At 34.7% G+C, this 21,520-nt stretch overlaps 1 protein-coding gene across 1 annotated transcript; it reads right to left on the bottom strand.

The window, feature by feature from the left end:
* Window positions 1-2,360: 2,360 nt before the first annotated feature.
* On the bottom strand, window positions 2,361-21,520 carry LOC128215212 (uncharacterized). Its single transcript, XM_052921919.1, has 4 exons — window positions 21,393-21,520; window positions 20,819-21,140; window positions 8,265-8,929; window positions 2,361-7,947 (listed from the first exon to the last, which is right to left on the bottom strand). Exons 1-3 carry the CDS (start codon window positions 21,518-21,520, stop codon window positions 8,267-8,269), a joined length of 1,113 nt encoding a protein of 370 aa, XP_052777879.1. The 3' UTR covers window positions 2,361-7,947; window positions 8,265-8,266.

Below are 21,520 nucleotides of genomic sequence, written 5' to 3' on the forward strand. Positions count from 1 at the left end.
TCAGCTCTATTGGTAACAGATGGTGATGCATGTGTTGCTGACCCGCTCATCCACAAAGGGTGATGCATATGTCGCAAGCCCATTCAGCTTTATTGGTAACAGGCGATGATGCATATGTGGGTTACCCGCTCAGCCACAAAGGGAGATGTGTATGTCGCAGGCCCATTCAGCTCTTTTTGTAACAGGCGGAGATGCATATGTGACTGACCCGCTCAGCCACGAAGGGAGATGCATATGTCGAAGGCCCATTCAGCTCTATTGGAAACATGCGGAGATGCATATGCGGTTGACCCGCTCAGCCCCAAAGGAGATGTATATGTCGAAGGCCTATTCAGCTATATTGGAAACATGCGGAGATGCATATGTGGTTGACCCTCTTAGCCACAAAGGGAGATGTATATGTCGAAGGCCTATTCAGCTCTATTTGTAAGAGGCGAAGATTCAAAATTAATGTCGGTGACCCGCTCAGCCACAAATGGTGATACATATGTCGCAGGCCCATTCAGCTCTATTGGTAACAGTTGGAGATGCATATGTGGGTGACCTCCTCAGCCACAAAGGGTGATGCATAATTCGCAAGCCCATTCAGCTCTATTGGTAACAGGTGGAGATGCATATGTGGGTGACCCGCTCAGCCACAAATGGTGATACATATGTCGCAGGCCCATTCAGCTCTATTGGTAACAGTTAGAGATGCATATGTGGGTGACCTCCTCAGCCACAAAGGGTGATGCATAATTCGCAAGCCCATTCAGCTCTATTGGTAACAGGCGGAGATGCATATGCGGGTGACCCGCTCAGCCACAAAGGGATATGCGTATGTCGCAAGCCCATTAGCTCTATTGGTAACAGCCGGAAATGCATATGTGGTTGACCAGACCCGTTCAGTCACAAAGGGAGAAGCATATGTCGCAAGCCTATTCACCTCTATTGGTAATAGACGGAGATGCATATGTCACAAACCTATTCAGCTCTATTGGTAAGATGCGGAAATGCATATGTGGGTGACCCGCTCAGCCACAAAGGGAGATGTATATGTCGCAAGCCTATTCACCTCTATTGGTAATAGACGGAGATGCATATGTCGCAAGCCCATTCAGCTCTATTGGTAAGAGGCGGAAATGCATATGTGGGTGACCCGCTCAGCCACAAAGGGAGATGAATATGTCGCAGGCCCATTCAGCTCTATTGGTAACAGGCGGAGCTGATGCATATGTCGCAAACACATTCAGCTCTATTGGTAACAGTTGGAGATGCATTTGTGGGTGACCTGCTCAGTCACAAAGGGATATGTATATGTCGCAAGCCCATTCAGCTCTATTGGTAACAGGCGGAGATGCATATGTGGCTAACCTGCTTAGCCACAAAGGGTGATGCATATGTCGCAAGCCAATTCTGCTCTATTGGTAACATGCGGAGATGCAAATGTGGGTGACCCGCTCAGCCACAAAGGGAGATGCATATGTCGCTGGCCTATTCAGCTCTATTGGTAACAAGCGGAAATACATCGGTTGCTGCTTCATTTCACTATTTTGAGTACACAATTTATTAAAGACCGTGCCGATATTGACTGTGACTACCATCCTTTTAGATACGTGGTAATACTGTATATTCAAATATTGTCTTTATGTAGTCTAGGTTAAATTGGACTACGTGTCATTTTGTCCGATACAAATATCAATAGCTAAAAGTTTCAACCACAAAATATATATGATCACTTTACAGGCTCAATGGTGTTCTTCACATTAGGTAAAATTGTTTGACGTATAAATCAGAAGTGATGTTTGATGGTTGGTTACGTCTGGTTAAAGACTATGCCATATGGAATAGAATTCGCAAATAGTTGTTTACTGACAAGAAGTCAAGTGCTTTAAATTGTACCTTAATCTCAAGCAGAATGTTTCAATTTGATATCTAGGTCGAGTAAAATTTCGGGTCTAGTCGTTTCAAAAATAGGTCACTTAATCAAATATAAATGGAAGCGAATTTATTACTTTGACGATGTCACAGCCCTCCAAACTCAAAATTTGGTTTAAACTACTCCCTAATAAATATTTTACTCCGGAGTTATGGTCAACAAAAAGATCACTTGTTTGACTGTTTGAAAATTTGCGAAATGACATTTGGTCAACCAAAACAGTTCAATTAATGCTCAACATCTTAAGAAATATGTTTTCACACGTAGGTAACCAAGTTTTCGAGGGGTAAGTTGAACGGGGATATTTTATGACAGTGCTTTACGTAGGTACACCAGTGTATCTCCTACCAGGGTACATCTTTTTTGTACGCTAATTATATAGACTATAAACCAAACTCTCAATCATACTTTTATTTCATTAATAAAACATTCGAAATTATTATTAAGTATTCAATAATATATTGCATGCCCTCACCTCATTGACATACATTCAAAACAACAAAAAATATATCGCATAAACTATAATTATAATCGTTTTCTTCTTTCGGAAACGTATGTCCTGTTTATATAATTTACATATGTATTCTAGTATATAATATAAATCAAGTATTGAGTTCTAAATGTTAATTTCAAAATATATCCGTTATATAAAATAGTTCTAAAACGAATACATGTCCAAGTTTTACAGTATTTAAAGTTGTAATGTAAAATGCAGGTCATTAAGAACCAACTTATCATTTCAATTATTGTCTTTACCTAAAAATATCCTCTGTACAATGATGTGAATGTCAGGCCCAAAAATAACGAAAATACTTAAGTCAAATCTCAATCACAGTCTCAACTCATTTGATCACATAGCGTCATACATTATCAAACATTTTTAAAAATCATTTATGTTTTTACACCTTTTAAAAGTGCATTTTTTCATTGAATATGTTGATTACGCCTTTGGACAAGATTTCAAGGGAAGAGTATTCTACAGCCAATAATGAATTTGAGAAAACTTAATTGTTTTTACCAATCCTTCAAGTATATCTTTTGCTTAAGAGATTTCTTTAAAAAAATACAAAATCCTTTTACCAATGCATTCTATGAAAAAACACGAGTTCAAAAAGTATTAAAAAAGCAAGATTTTGAATCATACAATGCTTTTATGTCTTAAATTCAGTTACGATTGAGATTTGACTTAAGTATTTTCTTATTATTTGATCCTGGTGACCCCATAGTATTTGAGAAGAGAACACAATTTAAAAAACCTAGATACCTTAAGGTGTTTGGCGAGTAGTAAATTACCAAAAACGGGTAACCAAATGGTTATAACGAAGATTTGTAAACAACTTACATTGTGTTTTGGTTAATCAATTTACATTTCCTCAATCAACACAAAACCCCTTAAGGTAGTACGACCCTCATTTCAAACTATGATCAGCTTGATAATTTCTAAATGTGTATCATTTCTTGGATTCAAAAACAAAATTTAAAATAATTTTTACCGTCAAATAACAATTTATCCTAAACTTGAATTACCCCCCCCCATGTATTTTGTTTTAGAAAAACATCACCCGAGAAACAAAAAAATACATTTCTTTTTCAACATCTTGATATCAGTGTAACAAGTAATAAATTTGCTTTCAGAAATGATACATTATTGATCACAACATCAAGATAACTAATCAAACTGTACTAAAATAGCCACATGGTATGACAATTTTAACATACTGTTCTGACCGCGTAACAATCGGAACATATATGCTTTAAGCAAAATCAACACGTTCTAGAAATATTCATGACCTGTTCTTTATTAGTAATACGCTCTAACCTTTTAGGAACATTTTGCCAAAAAATCTAAATGTTTTACAGTCTAATTTAAACAAAATAGAGTTTGAAATTCCCAACCACCTAATTCAGCCGGGTCGGAAAGTAATGAAGTCTTCAAAAAAGCAAATATTTATGTGTAGAAATGTTTTTTAATTACTTTTTAATAAAGAAAACAACATAAACTTCTGTAAAAATGTAAGCAAATGTAAACAAAGATGAATAAAATGTGTGTTTCTGGGTGGATTCTAACCTGTACCTTGAAACCCTGAGATTTGTAGTCCTGTGTTTAACAACATAGGCTAAAGCATTAAAATTGAAGAGTTCCTATTGGAGGTTTAAATTACGGGTGTGCTACCTTAAAGCGGTTATATTTGCACATGATCATTATAAGTGTGGTAACTGATTTATTGAAAAATATGGACGCATCCTTTTTGTCTTTATTCTAGAAAGTTAAATCCATTAATATATGCATAACATTATCAATTTTGATGTTTTGAAATAGTTTGTTATTATGGTAAATCCTCATTTTTAACAAATATATTTTACCATAATGTCGCGCGTTTGAAAATAAAAGCAATACATTTATATAACTATCAAAATTAGACCCTTTTTCAAAAATGAGCCTAATTATAATTTTATAGAAGTGAATAACAAAAAACGCAAAGACCAAGACATTCCTCATCAATGATTAAAGTACATGCAAACATAAGGAAAATAGGGGCATTAGGAAAATACAGTCGAAATTTGCTATGTCGAACTCTGGTATCTCGATTTCCTGTAAATATCAGCGAAAACAGATTTTGGACTATTTTTTTGGTTCGGTGCTACATGTGTCCGAATTTCGGTTTTGTCGAATGCTTGTATTTGCCGGGATCCCGTCGACTTCGACATAACCGATTTCGACTATACAGGAAACTACTTGCATTATCAAGGCAAATACATGCATTATCAAGGTAAATAAAAGATATGTAAGCCAATTTAATAACAATAAATATGTTTATTTAAAACGAAACAAAATGAAACACCTTAAATAATCAAATTGAAACCAATAAAAAATATCCTAATAGAATACATGTTATCTGCAAAATAATCAAATATTATATACAATGTATAGTACTGGAACGAAAGATAAAATACCGAACACAATTAAACATGCATCTTTACGTCACAAACTATAAGCCATAACCGTGTACATATACATATTTGAGTGAACTATAAATAGCATTCAGAAATAATCTTGTATCGATTACATCATACTGAAAAATAAAGTTACTCTTCATTCGCGTAATTCACAAGATGCAAAATCCCCGGTATACAGTACGTTTTACAAATAAGATGATGACAGATCATCCCATTCCAATGACATTATTAAATAACACAGCATTAGCAGGCAGACGACAAACTGAATACTTAGTATATTAATTTACTTCTGTTTTTATGAAAAATACTCTCTGTTAATAAGTTATCCGTTCAGTTTTAAAACACTTTTAAGCGACATGTTCGCCACTTGAAACATAGATAAATATCATAACTTCAACATGACAAAAGAAAACTAGCGAAATGTAGATCATTTACAACAATTGTACTAATCGCACATCTACGATAAATTAATGTTTTTCGGGAAATATATATCAAATGGTTGCAATATCCAAAAGGCAGATGGTTGCAATATCCCATTGATCATGACCAAATGAAAAAGCGAACAACATACGCGTCATTTACAAGATAAATACACGACTAAACATCCACGACCATGCCAACAAACAGCATACGCGTTATTCATAATATAGATAAACTACTAAACATCCACGATAATCCACGACAATGCCTACATACAACATACGCGTTATTCATAATATAGATAAACTACTAAACATCCACGATAATCCACGACAATGCCTACATACAGCATACGCGCCATTCATAACATAGATAAACTACTAAACATCCACGACAATACCTACATACAGCATACGCGCCATTCATAATATAGATAAACTACTAAACATCCACGACAATACCTACATACAGCATACGCGCCATTCATAACATAGATAAACTACTAAACATCCACGACAATACCTACATACAGCATACGCGCCATTCATAACATAGATAAACTACTAAACATCCACGACAATACCTACATACAGCATACGCGCCATTCATAACATAGATAAACTACTAAACATCCACGACAATACCTACATACAGCATACGCGCCATTCATAACATAGATAAACTACTAAACATCCACGACAATACCTACATACAGCATATGCGCCATTCATAACATAGATAAACTACTAAACATCCACGACAATACCTACATACAGCATACGCGCCATTCATAACATAGATAAACTACTAAACATCCACGACAATACCTACATACAGCATACGCGCCATTCATAACATAGATAAACTACTAAACCTCCACGATATTCCACGACCATGCCGGCATACAGCATACGCGCCATTCATAACATAGATAAACAACTAACGATCCACGAGTATCCACGACAATGCCAACAAACAACATACGCGCCATTCATAACATTGATAAACAACTAAACTTCCACGAGTATCCACGACAATGCCAACAAACAACATACGCGCCATTCATAACATTGATAAACAACTAAACTTCCACGAGTATCCACGACAATGCCAAAAAACAACATATGCGTTCTTCATAACATAGATAAACAACTAAACTTCCACGAGTATCCACGACAATGCCAACAAACAACATACGCGTCATTCATAACATAGATAAACAACTAAACTTCCACGAGTATCCACGACAATGCCAACAAACCACATACGCGTCATTCATAATATAGATAAACTACTAATCATTCACGTGTATCCCCGTTAATGCCAACAAACAGCATACGCGTTATTCATAAAATAGATAAACTACTTAACATCCACGATAATCCACGACAATGCCTACATACAGCATACGCGTCATTCATAACATCGATAAACTTTGTAACATCAACGATAATCCCGGTCTATGCGGAAATTACAACATGCGCGATATTTAAAAACATTCATAAGGCCATTCGCAACGGTCACACTATTAACAACTTGTGTATGTATCATTGAGCCAAGCAGTGTCATTTCCCTGAAATTAAGCGAAGCTTTTTAAATGTTTCGTTAAATATTCGTTATTTATATAATGCACCGTAAATAAACGACAAATACAAATTATATAAGCGAAAAGGAACAACTACTGCAAACATTAGGATATCCATTTTGTTAATTATTAACAAACGTTCAATAACAAGCTAAATACAACTGTGTTCTTTCCGAAATGATAACGTTTAGATAATTTGAACATCTATTGTTCACTAATTCCAGTTAACCGCTGATACAAACATCAATTGTTCACTGATGTCAGTATTCGCTGACACAAACATCAATTGTTCACTAATTCCAGTTAACCGCTGACACAAACATCTGTTGTTCACTGATGTCAGTTAACCGCTGACACAAACATCAATTGTTCACTGATGTCAGTTAACCGCTGACACAAACATCTATTGTTCACTAATTCCAGTTAACCGCTGACACAAACATCTGTTGTTCACTGATGTCAGTTAACCGCTGACACAAACATCAATTGTTCACTGATGTCAGTTAACCGCTGACACAAACATCTATTGTTCACTAATTCCAGTTAACCGCTGACACAAACATCAATTGTTCACTGATGTCAGTTAACCGCTGACACAAACATCAATTGTTCACTGATGTCAGTTAACCGCTGACACAAACATCTATTGTTCACTGATGTCAGTTTACTACTGACACAAACATTTATTGTTCACTGATGCCAGTTAACCGCTGACACAAACATCAATTGTTCACGGATGCCAATTAACCGCTGACACAAACATTTATTTTTCACTGATGCCAGTTAACCGCTGACACAAACTTCTATTGTTTACTGATGCCAGTTAACCGCTGATACAAACATCTATTGTTCACTGATGCCAGTTAACCGCTGACACAAACATCAATTGTTCACTGATGCCAGTTAACCGCTGACACAAACATCTATTGTTCTCTAATGCCAATTAACCACTCACACAAACATATATTGTTCACTGAACCACTTTCAGATGATCTGAATATCGCTTTATTGTCCAGATAGATATGCATATTCGTATCAAAACACGTTCTCGGCGCAAACTGATGACCTTAAACAGACAATAATCACATCTTATTATTCAAATTGCAATGATATAATGAATTACACTTAGTTAATTGTTATATTAACAGAAATGTTAAAATAAATACATTTAGGACAAATATTATCTTCAAATTTTAAACAAATTGTATAAATGTTTTATGCAAAATCATGTAACATAATATTCATGTGATGATTGATTTATTATGTAAAATCATGTGATCTATATTCAAATAATGATACATGTATATTGATTATGTAAAATCATGTTACTTTATATTCAAATAATGACATATTGAAGTAAATTAATCCATCATGTCGTTATACCTTTAAACGTGGTTTATTAACGTAATGTTCCAGCCAAATTCATCCCTGCTGAACTCAATCACGTGGATGGCGGGCTGGTTCCCCATTTCCTCCTGCAGCTGACTCACCTCCTCGTCCGGGTTTATTTTACAGCTCTTTAACTGGCATTCCACAATATGTCGCGACTGTATCACCATAAGTAAGAGACGCCTGAATACTTCTGCTGACACTTTCATACACAGTATTCCAATCTTTTGCGTATAATCAGATGAGACGGCCTGTGGAGCAATCACCTGGAGCGCTGGCTGGTTTCCCATCTCCTCCTGCACTTGCTCTATGTCGCACTCTATTGTACAGTTTATTAACGTAAAGTCTCCATAATGTCCCGACTGTATCACCACACTAACGAGATACAAGAACTCTTCTGCTGGCATTGTCATATTATGTAAACTAATGCTTGTTGTATAGTCAGGTGAGACGGCCTGTGGAGCAATCACCTGGAGTGCGGGCTGGTTTCCCATCTCCTTCTGCACTTGCGTTATGTCGAACTCTATCGTGCATCTCTCTAACATAAAGAATACAGAATGTCCCGACAGTACTACAACACTAACGAGACGCCTGTACACTTCTGCTGGCATACGAACGTTCTCCAGCCAAAGGTTCCTTAGGATAAAGTGTTGCCAATTCTGAAAATTAATATACATCAAAATATATCAAATAACAGTCAGGGAAAACTAAGATCTGATACAAAAACTACATTCAGCCGGAAAATTGCAAATATGCTACATTTTGAGATGTGAAAGCGAAATGGTTATATCTGCTTCTTTATATAATGTCACTGAGAACCGTTTTTTTTTTTTCGCTCCCCGATTTCAAAACGCAAATTCAAAGTACAATTATCAATATCCACAAAATTTTAATGGAATATATATATGTCTTATATCTAACAAAAAGTTAACGTTATAATAAATGTTGGCATTTATTTTCTAAATTCCTTGGATCTTTCGCTCGACGATTTCAAAATGAAATTTCAAAGTGCGATTATCAATATCTACAAAAAATTAAGGAATGTATGTATGTCCTATAAATAAATAAAGGTTACCGTTATGATTACATTTGACATTTCTTTCCAAGGATAGGTGTAGGCCACGGTCCACTCAACCTATACGAGACAACGCTCGTGCTTTTATTCGGCACGTCTACTTATTTATTGATGAATTTAAAGTCATACCATTTATGAGATGATTTCCTTCGTTTTTAAATATAAAGCAATATTTATTTGGTGGAAGTATTGTTTTAACATTTGCAATAATAAAAATGCACACATTACGATGCAATATAATGCGTTAATAAACGTAGTAAGGTTATATAAGAATACATCCTGATTATGTAGGCGTTAACAAATTAAAAATCGGCGAACATTAAATGTTTTATTTTTCTTTGATGGACTATTTCCGTGGTAGGATGCAAGGCGTTGATGTGATACCTTATTTTCATGTCTGAAATTGGACTTTAATTTTTAGCGTTTGAGATTCTTTTTTTTCTTTTCTCTAAACTTTTGCGACGCATGTGATTTTGTTTTTGTTGTATGAGAATGTACCCGTAGTAGTAAAATTGAAATGAGAAATGTGTTTTAGCACTAACAATTAACATCTTCGAAGCAAAGGCAATAAAACATTTAAAAGTTTGAGGGTAATATAACTAACATTTATACAATATATTAACGTTGTGTATAGACACCATGCACTAGACAGGTAATAGAATAATAACAAACGACCATTTGTTATAATATTTTTATTTAATAGTACAAATGTGTACTTTATTTTTCTGTTTATTTCACGCTTAGGTATGATTCGAAATGATGATGTCAATTCTTATAACTTATGTATGTTTCTCATGTTTAGATTTTAATATGTTTTATCTTCATATAGCAAATGAGAATCTGAAAGAACATCAAATTTGAGAAATAACGATTAAATACAGTGTTCTTGTTCATTCTCATTTTGGCCTAACCAATATTTATTTCAGCTAGTAATTCATTAATCATGAGCATTGAAACTGATCGATGAAATACTATATAGTGATTTCACATATCATAAAGAACAGCGATAACATAAATATACATTCTACAGAATAGAGACGTTACCAGAATAATTTGTTTAACTGTGTCTCTCATCTGTTCTCACTAAATCGTCTTTTGTGAAAACAAATCTGTTCACAATGATGTAGATGTTTTTGTTTTTAGATATAAAGAATGTTGATATTCCCGTAAAGTGTAAACTATATATACAGATATAACTTCAAGATATGAAATAAATAGTTGGATAGATCGAGAGTGCGCGAGTGCGAGAGTGCGCGAGTGCGAGAGCGTGAGTGAGAGCAAACGCGTGAGAGTGGGAATGGAAAGGAGTGTGAAGTCACGAGTAGTAAACAGTACTACAGTACGTAAGGCGAATTCCAGTTCAATGACAGGCAGAATTGCGACACAAAGGGCTTTGTTCTCCACCATCCTTACCTGATCAGGAATAAATATACATACCTGAACCTAACATACAAACCAAAACGAAAACAATACATAGGGGAAATGATAATATGACTCTGTTCTGGTAACCAGTATCATGTTGAGTACGGTGTGTAAACACGTATCCGTCGAGACCCAAGGATATGGAAGGCTATGCGGGATAGGGACATAAGCTCGATTTCCAATGCCAATTTGGCCCAAGGTCTGACAATGTTGTGGTGAAGATATCTGTTAAACAAGCAAGGGGACCAATGCACTTTACCCAAGAGTTACCTTGCATTGTGCTACATCCGAGGAAACCAGTATTATAACGAGGATTTAGTCTGGTATCGTACTAAGTCCAACATAATGTGTATATGGGCAATATTGGCCCTATTGACCCCTACCATACATGTAAGACTCGTTCTCGCAGAACCAAGCAAGGGCACCATAGGGACCTTTGTCACTGTGGAGCAGAGACCTGGTCTAAGGTCCAAGGTGATTGCAGATGTGAATACCTTAGGATTTTGGCAGGCTTTGCGGGATAGGGACATGAACTCGATTCCCAATGCCAATTTGGCCCATAGTCTTACACGGTTATGGTGAGGATGCCTGAAAAACAAGCAAGGGGACCAATGACACTATATCCATGAGTTACCTGACGTTGTGCTTCATCCTGGGAATCCAGTATTATTATGAGGAGTTTATTCTGGTCCCGTCCGAAGCCCAACATTATGCGTATATGGACAAAATTGGCCATATTGACCCCAACTATACATGTTAGACTCGAAACGAGCAAGGGGATCATAGGGACCTATTTCACTATATAGCCGAGACCTTGCCCTAGGTGATGGCAAATGTGAATATCCTAGGATTTAAAGCAGGCAATGCGGGATAGCGACATGAACTCGATCCCCAATGCCTATTTGGCCCATAGTCTGACACTGTTATGGTGCAGTTGCCTTAAAAACGAGCAAAGGGATCAATAGCACCTTGTCCAAGGGTAACATGGCGGTGCGCAACATTCGGGGAAACCAGAAATGAGAGCAGTGATATGGTTTGTGTAAACAACTTAGGTAAACATTTAACTGTTATAAGGTAATTGTTGCAATTCTGCATTCCTGTAGCCCCCGGCAGCTCTGATGTGGTAAGCATACATTTTACTATTGCTATTCCATATTTGCAAAACTAAATTGCGTTTTTAACTAATTAATACATACAAAATTCAAGCAACAGAGACTTAATTAAAAGGTGGTTACAGGAGTCGATGTTATCTTAATATATCATTTTATTTTTAAATTTCAGTTACATACAAAATGTGTTAGTAACGATATTAATTAGAAAATAATGAACCCCGCATTTAACGCTACAATATTTAACTGTGCGTGCTAGCCTGGCAGATTAAGTCAATATTAAGAAAAGTCGTTCAGTTTGTGATACAAGCATCAAAATTTGGTATTCCTATAAGGTTACTTGTTCGGAAAAACCAGTTAGCCATCTTTTTATTCATAAGAAAATATAGTTTTAATTCAAAAGTTGACCAAACAGTTCTATCTTAATAATTTTGGTTTGTGATACAATCATCACAACTTGCATAAGAATTTGTATTAGGTTACTTGTTTAGAAAAACCCGTTAAGCATCTTCTTTATTCTAAATGGCGGCCATTTTCTAGATGGCCGCCAATCCCGATTGAAAGAATTATTCTAATACAAAAGTTGACCTTACAGTTCTATCTAATTGATTTGGCTTTGCGATACAATTACCATAATTTGCATAAGTATTCCTATTAGGTTAATTGTTTGGGAAAACCCGTAAGCCATCTTGTTTTCAAAATGGCGGCCAATTTCAAGATGGCCGCTAATCCCGATTGAAAGAAATTATTCTTAATACAAAAGTTGACCAAACAGTTCTATCTTAATGATTTTGGTTTGTGATACAATCATCAAAATTTGCATTAGTATTCCTATTCCTGAAAGAAGTTATTCCCAATACAAAAAATGACTTAATAGTTCTATCATAATGCATTTGGGTTGAAATAGTACATTTGCTTTTATAGAGAAACAAAATTATATAAACCTTTTTTGAAACTCTTACTATCGCTTACGACAAAGCACAACCAGGGCGCAATGGTAAAATCACTGCCGCAAAATTCAGCACGTCGTTTAGTGTCACCTAAATAATCTCTAGTAAAGCTAAATGTCCAAGATGCTAACTAACAAGCCCCATACCCGTAGTCTTGATAAATGCAGGACCAGTAAGATAATCATTAATACAATGAAAACTACAGGAACAAGCCCAGTAGTCGAACATTCAAAAATGAACTATTTTATAGTGACAGGCAAACGCCCAAACGACAATGAACTATAAACACAAACATTTAAACATCACATACACAAATACAAACACCCAAAACAAACTTACACCATATAAACAAATACAAACACCAGAAACAAACCATACTACATCAACATTGCTTTACCGTCAAATGATGGGAGTACCTTCCTGGAACGGTCAGTGAAACAAAAGTTCACTGGAACTCGAGTCTTATGTTTAACTTGTTAGTATGGCCATACCCTCACTGTTTTTCCATCATCATCTATGAGAAATTACTTAATGATATATATAAACCTCATAGAGCACGCATCAACTTGAAAACAATATAGAATAATGCAAAAAAAATAACATATAAACTGATGAATTAATTTAAAGTACTCAGCGATCAGATACCAACATAGTTTGTCAACGAAGCAATCAAGCCGTAACAACAGTGCTAGCTCTTAAGAAGAGATACTATAAAGTAATTTAAAGACAACTATCTGACATAGCTCGCCTTTACAAGGTTTAAAATGTTGTCTTCATTTAGTCATTTAATGAAAGTATCACTGTACAAAAAAGATGGAAAATCACAATCTTCGCATTAGTAAAACAGTGTCATTGGCCTGAAAAGAAAGGTGAAGACAAGTTTGGCATTATGTCGTGGGTCTGCATATTGAATTGGTGGCATTTCAGTCCAATGGAACCATCAAATTATGAGATGGATAGAAGCCGTTGTTTAGGCAGGGACTACTTCCTCAGGACAGCAAAATGCTTTCTTTCTGCTTCAAGTGCCACTAGGACACGGCAAATGCACCAGGTTACAGCTAGCACTCTTTTCAAGCTACTTAAAGAAGCCGAAAGGCTGTACAATGTGAGTGAGTCTTCATGGGCCAATAACATATGTATCGTTGACTGCTGTAAAAGGCCCAAAAATGAAAGTCCACTATATCAATTTAGAAATTTAGTGTTGATAATGGAATTAATAATCTTGTCCCTGGTCTGATCATTCCGTGAAGCAGAATTTACTTTATACCATTAATTGTTGTGCGTGCAGATACCACTCTCTTTTGCAAACAACAATGTGAACTATGCGTGATGGCTCCCATTACATCTCAGACACATGATGGTGCTTGAGCATGCACATCCTCAGCTAGCTGTAGAATTCCATAACGGAATATCTGTTGTTCACAGATATAATCGTTAATTTTCAGCGTAAGCTATTGACCAAGCTTATGAGAAAGCTAGTGCTTATATCAAAGGTGATGGTGGTGCCATTGTTGTGACTAAAGACCCATCCGAACTATGACGGTGGATGGTGCAATGGTGCTGGAGCTGAAGTCAGTCACTTTGTTGCTCAGTATGAATTGGCATTTCAAGGATGCAAATAAAAATCCCAGACATTACGAACAGAAAGAACATACACAAAAGGCCTTCTTTGATAATTTACAAAAGCTGTACACTAAACTGATATGGGCAATGCTACTACTGGGGAGAATAAGAAAATTTTTACACTGAATACAACACGTTTTGCACATCTTAATGCTGCTGAAATAGTTGCTTCTCATTATGATCACGGTAAAACCCGCTTCAATAAGTTCCGGAAAGGGATTGATACAGTGCTCATTTAATTTGCCAAACAAAAAGATAACGACATATTTCTTTCGGCAAAAGACAGAGCAGATAGCGGATGATTCATACTTGAGGTTCCATACATGATATAAGTCCTCGCCGCAACACTATCAAATATGGCAATAACAGTTTCTTAATTAAACTGATTTCAATAACCATTTAATATTTGAAATACAATTCTGCCAGCCTTGTAATATGGCATGCTTCTTAAATGGCATGTAACTTATGTTTTTATTTCTCTAATTGTTGCCATCATATCTTACGGAGTTATCAATAAATTATGTTTCAATTCAGGAGTGTAAATTATACAATATCAAATAAACCTGAAAAACACAAGTTCAATAAAAGGACACCATTAAAACTGTATTTACAATATACAATATAATCAAAACACTCTTAACCCCAGGTTTCAACTTATTTACAGATGAAGCTATTACCTCACAGTGAGGATTATGGAACGGAAGATACTCAATTAAACATGCCCCAATAATACCCGAAAAAGGGCATTATAACATTTCAGGTATGACTGCCTAAAATATAAACACAAAACAGTAGTTAAGACTGTGTCATCCTCTTGATTAACCTTTGACAAGTCATTGTGCAAATTAATCAACCAAAAACTTAGGTTATCGTACACAGAATTCACAAATATAGCACTCTTCTCGTAACTAGGCCTTCAATAATAGTAGTTTTTTTTGTGGTATAAAAAGTTTTGTGATTTTTTTCTTTTAGAAAAAAGATGAAGTCTTTATTACTTTCGCTAATCTTATGATAAGAAGGTTTATAATTTTCCTTTAATAAAACACGTTTTTCAGAGTATGTGAATGGATGGGGACGGAAAATGCTGCCATGACGTTCCTTGATGGCAATCATTGAAATGAACACATATGCGTATATATTCAAAAATGATTGATTTATGTTTGAAATGCAGATTCAATTGAGTAAGCTGAAGTACGAGTATTCACATTGTCTTTTAAAGTCCAAGTTTTTCGCCTGTAAATTATTGCCCACATACAATTAACATTCATTAAACTCCCTTTGACCACCTCTGTATAAAAATCCTCTAGTAAACTAAAATTATGCCCGTAAACTGAAATTCCATCTAAATCTGATATTCTGCACGTCATCTGAAATTCCGCACTCAGCTGAAATTTTGTCAAAATCCGAAAATCCGACTATAACCTGAAATTCCGTCCGTAAATTAAATTGCGTCCAATCTCAATTACATATTTCGCTCCTAAAACCCGCAGACTGCCATAAGAAATTGGAATTACTGAAAAGAAAACAAAAACAAAACAAAATAGTCTCATTTTATCAAGCCGGAGCAGCAAACCAAAACAGTAGTCACCGATAAGACCACAATAAGGCATTTTAGTGACCAATACAAGCATACCATCATAATGCTCATCATGGATGTCTGTCCTCTCGGTGTGACAGTGTTATTTTGTGTCACTTTACATTATATTATGTATACGCCACATATTTGATCTCTTGGACACAATCTGACTAGTTTCTTTGCTTTAAAGACACATCGGTTAAATTACGAGAATATGAAATGTGAAAATACAGCCTTGCGAGAAAAAAGCATTTAAAAAAATAAAAATAAATTATCTTAGACATAAGTAATAGTATTAGAACAGAGACAGAGAAGTCAATTTTAGAGAAGTTATTTTAAATGTTAACTAAATGTGAAAAGATATGACAACTTTTAGCTTCGCTGTCGGTGATAATTATGTAATCAATTATCTCATGGGAATAAGAAGGGTTTACGGCACCAATTTAGCTGTTATTCCATAACATTTTATGCTTCCTCGAGTATACACATAAATAAACATGTTTACTAGGTATTAACGCACTTGTCGTTTAGACTATAATATATCTAAAGGTGTCCACTGTCTTGGTCAAGTTTCCATAGCAACAGCTTCGGAATGTCACAAAACATTGTTTAAACTACAATCAGTTATGAGTTACTTGCTCAGTTGCACTTGTAGAACTCTTCGTTAGTTTATATTTATTAAATGGTTTGTTTTTATAAAACCGGTTTCCATACAATATTGAACATAAATATTAAACATAACAATGTTCAGAAAAAGATCCACAGACAGAACATAATGCAGATCAAAATATATTCAAAGACATAGTGTTATGTGTTCATATGGCAATTTGTTGCATAACTACAGAAACATTTTGTTGATGTTTTTATCTGCTGATCATTAACGTTACAATATTAAATGCTATTTTAATCGTAAGAAACATAACAATGTTAAAGGAAAAACATGAAATTTATTCAATAGCAACCACCTCATTTCTCCATAGTAACCACATCATTTCTCCATAGTAACCAATTAAAAGTTAGCAACTGATATTTACCAAATGGGTACTTTTCAAACACCTATACATGTGTGATTTGTGCACATTTTTTAGAGCTACATCAGAAAACCCATCTTGATGTACTCGATATTTGTTTGAAAACTGAACTTTTAAAATACACATCAAAATATTAAATCTGTGAACGAGTTGGTTTGATTGTTTAAAAGTTTTCCTTGCAACATTCTTTTCCTGTTTCCATCAATCACCTTACCTGTGTTATAAGTTGATGATAAGGCTTCTTCTTTCTGTACAATTCGAGTAAAATAATATTTTTGACATTTGAAGTGAGTGTCTATTGAATATGTTTTTTCCTTTTCTTTATTGCTTGTACTCTTGACATCTCCGTAAAAACTAACTTGATTGGAAGCATTTCCCTTAAGGCAGTTTCTTGATGATATATCTGCTTCTCATCTTTTTCACTATCATTAGACCATAGTCCACAAATCTGTTATTTTATAGGGTAGACTAACTTTGTTACTCTGTTGTTTTTACCTCTGTTTTTTTTGCCTTTCTCTAAGATCTCTTCTCACTGCTTGTTTTCCTCGATGACATCGGAACTTCTGTGCTTGTCCTTTGTTTGTTCAAAACCAAATATGTCAGCCAGAAATGAATTGTTTTTTATGTTGTTTATTTATCCCATCTCAGAGTTTTTTCTTTCTGTTCAATGCGAAAAGTGTTTACTTTCAGTCGGGTCGTGTTTCTGGCTATCATTGTTGGAAAACTTGTCTTCAGCTCTGCAGTTGCATCTTTATATCTGGTGAGTTCATCTATTTGTTAGTATATCTGTATCAATAACAGCAAACAAAATAAATCATAAGACATACTTTTTTTTGTTAAACTGTAATGAAATTATGCAAAGTTAACGTTTTTGCAAGACATTCCAAAATTTCAAGGGGCAGAACTTTATCAAACGTGTAATTAAAACCAAAGGTATGGGCGAGACTAAACAATGCCACTAGAAAAGTGTGTACCAAAATTCATATGAACATTTTGAATGCTTTTTGAGTAACATGCAAAGCCTATGACAATGCCTATGACATCAATACCTAGGTAATGACATGTCTCCACTTATTTCTTAGCATATCAGATAAACTGAAGAAGAGTAAGTACAGGTGTCTATAACAGCCATGATGATACTATGTAGAATTTAGTGCATTATTTAGTCGTTTTAATGGCTTGAATATATTTATTAATGCAAGCCTTTTTGAGATTAGTACATGTATTCATTATTGCTTCAATAAACTTGTTTGAAACGATAATCCATCTGTTGGGTTATGCAGAAACCATATAAATAGGAAGGGCAGATGGACTGACTGACACGCATGAAACCTAAATGTGCTCTTTGTCAGGGAGCATTACATTATGCTCAGAAACAATTAAATATATAGCTTTGAATAACAGTTTTCAAGATGTTCTCATTGTCACTTTTTGTGCTGATTACAAAACACAAACGATATTAAAATATATATTTACGTGGCCGCTACATGTCTATATTCACTTGTCAGCATATAGTTTTTGCTGCTTTTTTAAAACATACACGTAAAATAATACCTAAAATGTCTCTGACTCACCGAACATGATCGCTCGTATCCAATTGATGTCTAACAAATACACAAACAGTACAACAACAGCATCCCTGGTATATAAAGCTAACAAATACAAATGTTATTATAGCATTGGAACTTATAGCAGAACTTATCAACTGAAGTGCAAATAGCCAGCACATGCTAGAGAGAAATTGTAAAATAATTACATGCATACTTTACAGACATAATACTATTTCTCATTTCATAGTACTAAATATATCTGTACACATGTTAATGAGATGCATGTCAAGTATTTGAGTTAAAATGAAAATCCATTTTCCTGCCGTGGGTAAAAAGCCTCTGAATATACAAAAATAAATCTATATATCTGATACATAATATCTAAAAAAAATGGAAATAAGAGCAATCATATTATTCATTAGAATAAACTCTTTAATTTATTAAGATTAAATATTCAATACATATCTTTATAATCATATAACAAAAGAAGTTTTAAGAGTAAAGTTCTACTGTATATAATTTCATTTTTAATGTAGCTGAATCTTTTAACTCTGTATTATCATTTCAAAGATAAAATATAAGAATGTCATACTGATAGTAGTTTATGTGCTTTGCCACTTAAAAAATTAAATTACGGGTCTTAAAATATTTTTCAATCTTAAACTAAACTTATTTGGAAACAAACAAGTACCCTCAGAAACAATAATACTCAAATACGTTTTAACATCTGTTAAAAAAAGATTATTTTGTTTTGTTTTAGCTTCAGTAAACCAAAGAAAACTATTTATAAAAATAAACATGTTTTTCAATAATTATTTGACACTTACAAACACTATCTGCCTCCAACAGTGTTAGATATTCGGATTGGCCGTGGACGTCCGAAATACTGCTCAACTGAACGTCAAATCAAGCTTCCACATGTCCCTAAAATAAATAATTCCGATTAACCTTATCGCATGCATTTATTTCAGAATCATGTTTCTAGACAGAAAAACGTCAGAAATTTGCAAAATCGAGTGAACAAACAAGTAAAACAATACATTAACCTGTCTAAACAACAGCTGTTTTCTTGTCTGTTTTGAGAGCGCCCTCATGCGTGAAAATGATTTTCCGTACAAAAATCGTTTGAAAGGGCAGCATTTCCTTTCATTATTTTGTTTTCACCAACTAACAATGAGGGCCTCCGGAAATGATGAGCCCACCTATCGACAGACGCGTGATGTTCGTGACCGTTTAAAACGTCCTTCGGAAAATTGGCGAGTAGTAACATTGTTACAAGGCGGTCTTTGTAAAGTTAGTTTGTTTTAAAATTATATTGATAAAATGAAGAAATGTTACTCTGTGTGGCCATGTTATATATATCATAAAGATGCAGTCGTTTTCAGTTAACAAAAACAAAATTTCTGTTTTTGTAAAATTTGGTGTCAATTACATATTTAACGTCGGAAACTGAATCCCCTTGCTCAGTGGGCGCTGACGTTTTATTTGAAAAACAAAACAGATCAAATTGTCCTTTGGTTTTAAGGTACCGGATGCATAAATAAGTTTCTTTATTGAACCACTGGCGATAATGTTAAATATTGATGCATTGCGGCGCTTTCAGTCTGAAAGCTTATTGCTTATTGATTATTATTTTCAAACATAAACGACAGAAAATACATAACAGTTAAAGTATTGGTTATTTCTTTTAATGTGTTTTTTAAATTCAACTGAAAATGAATGAAATTACCAATTTTGCAATCGTTCATGACAAAATTGTGCTTGCTTGTAAAAATGAATTCGGTGTATGTTTTACATATTCCGTCTTTACTCGATAAAGTAAAGCGAAACCATAAGGCATCTTGCATTTACATAACGGTATATAGGAGACTGTTAGCAAGTGAGCCACTGATGTTTTTAAGAAAAAGGAAAGTAATAAATTGAATTACTTATCAATTCGCTTTACAACCAATGAAAGTTGCTTATAATAGCTGTAGCCGGTGAAACTTTAATGTTGTGAATTCAGTAACAACCTTAGCAACCTAATTATGAATTACTAAACTCGTTAACATATATACTATTACAATGAGGTTAAAGTATGCACATACTTGAATACAGAAGTACCAACCAAAAGTGTACGTTGTTGTGAGCTACCGAAAGTGAAATATGTTTCTATAACTTATTTGATTTTTTGACTCGCAGCTTTTTATAATTGTTTCAAAGTATCACTTACCGGAACTGTTGTGAGTGAATCACAACCTTCTTGTAGTAATGCTGCCATCAACTGTGGTGCGCGTTCTGGTGTCCTGAATCCGACAGCTAACTGTTGCAGATTGCGCAGTTGTAGATTACCAACGTCAGAGAAAGGAAGTTCTCTTAATTTGAGATTGATGAGGTATTCGAGATGACTAAGGTGCTCAAAGTCAAAAGGTGAACCATTTTGTAGACTCGACTTGCTCCATACGAGGTCTAGCTCTTTGACACATTTCAGTTTGGAAAATATTTTTATGTCTTCACTTTCAAAACCAACATTGTCAATCTGAGCATTGTCAAACCTCGTAAATCATGTGACCGCAGTGAAGACATCAGGTTCATTGCTGGCGTGTAGTCATTGAAACATATTGTGCAATGTAATAATCCATTCAAATTCAATTGGTTGATATCATCAAATCGAACTTCTCGTAAATAAAGAAATTTTAGATTTTTACAATTCTGTAAATCTAAAATAGTTGGTATGTCTATGTACAGCTGATTAACAAGACTGTCAATCTACTGTAACGAGATTGGATTTTCTTTTCTCCCAGTACATTTTCAACTTTGTCCTTTGACTCTGTGTAAGTTGACTGTTAAAACTCTTAAGGTTAATATGTTGCAAGCAGAACTCTTCCTCGGTGTGGCTATTACTCTCTGCCTCTTCGTATCCCTTCAGTATCAT

Source organism: Mya arenaria, chromosome 13, assembly GCF_026914265.1.
Source record: "Mya arenaria isolate MELC-2E11 chromosome 13, ASM2691426v1".
NCBI lineage: Eukaryota > Metazoa > Mollusca > Bivalvia > Myida > Myidae > Mya > Mya arenaria.

Excerpts from the sequence above, each read along its gene's own strand:
- LOC128215212 (XM_052921919.1), bottom strand. The coding sequence starts at position 21,520 with ATGATACTGAAGGGATACGAAGAGGCAGAGAGTAATAGCCACACCGAG. Across the intron at positions 21,141-21,392 it reads CAAAGGACAAAGTTGAAAAT|GTTTGACAATGCTCAGATTG; the intron begins GTACTGGGAGAA and ends ATGATTTACGAG. Across the intron at positions 8,930-20,818 it reads ATTCACTCACAACAGTTCCG|AATTGGCAACACTTTATCCT; the intron begins GTAAGTGATACT and ends ATTAATTTTCAG.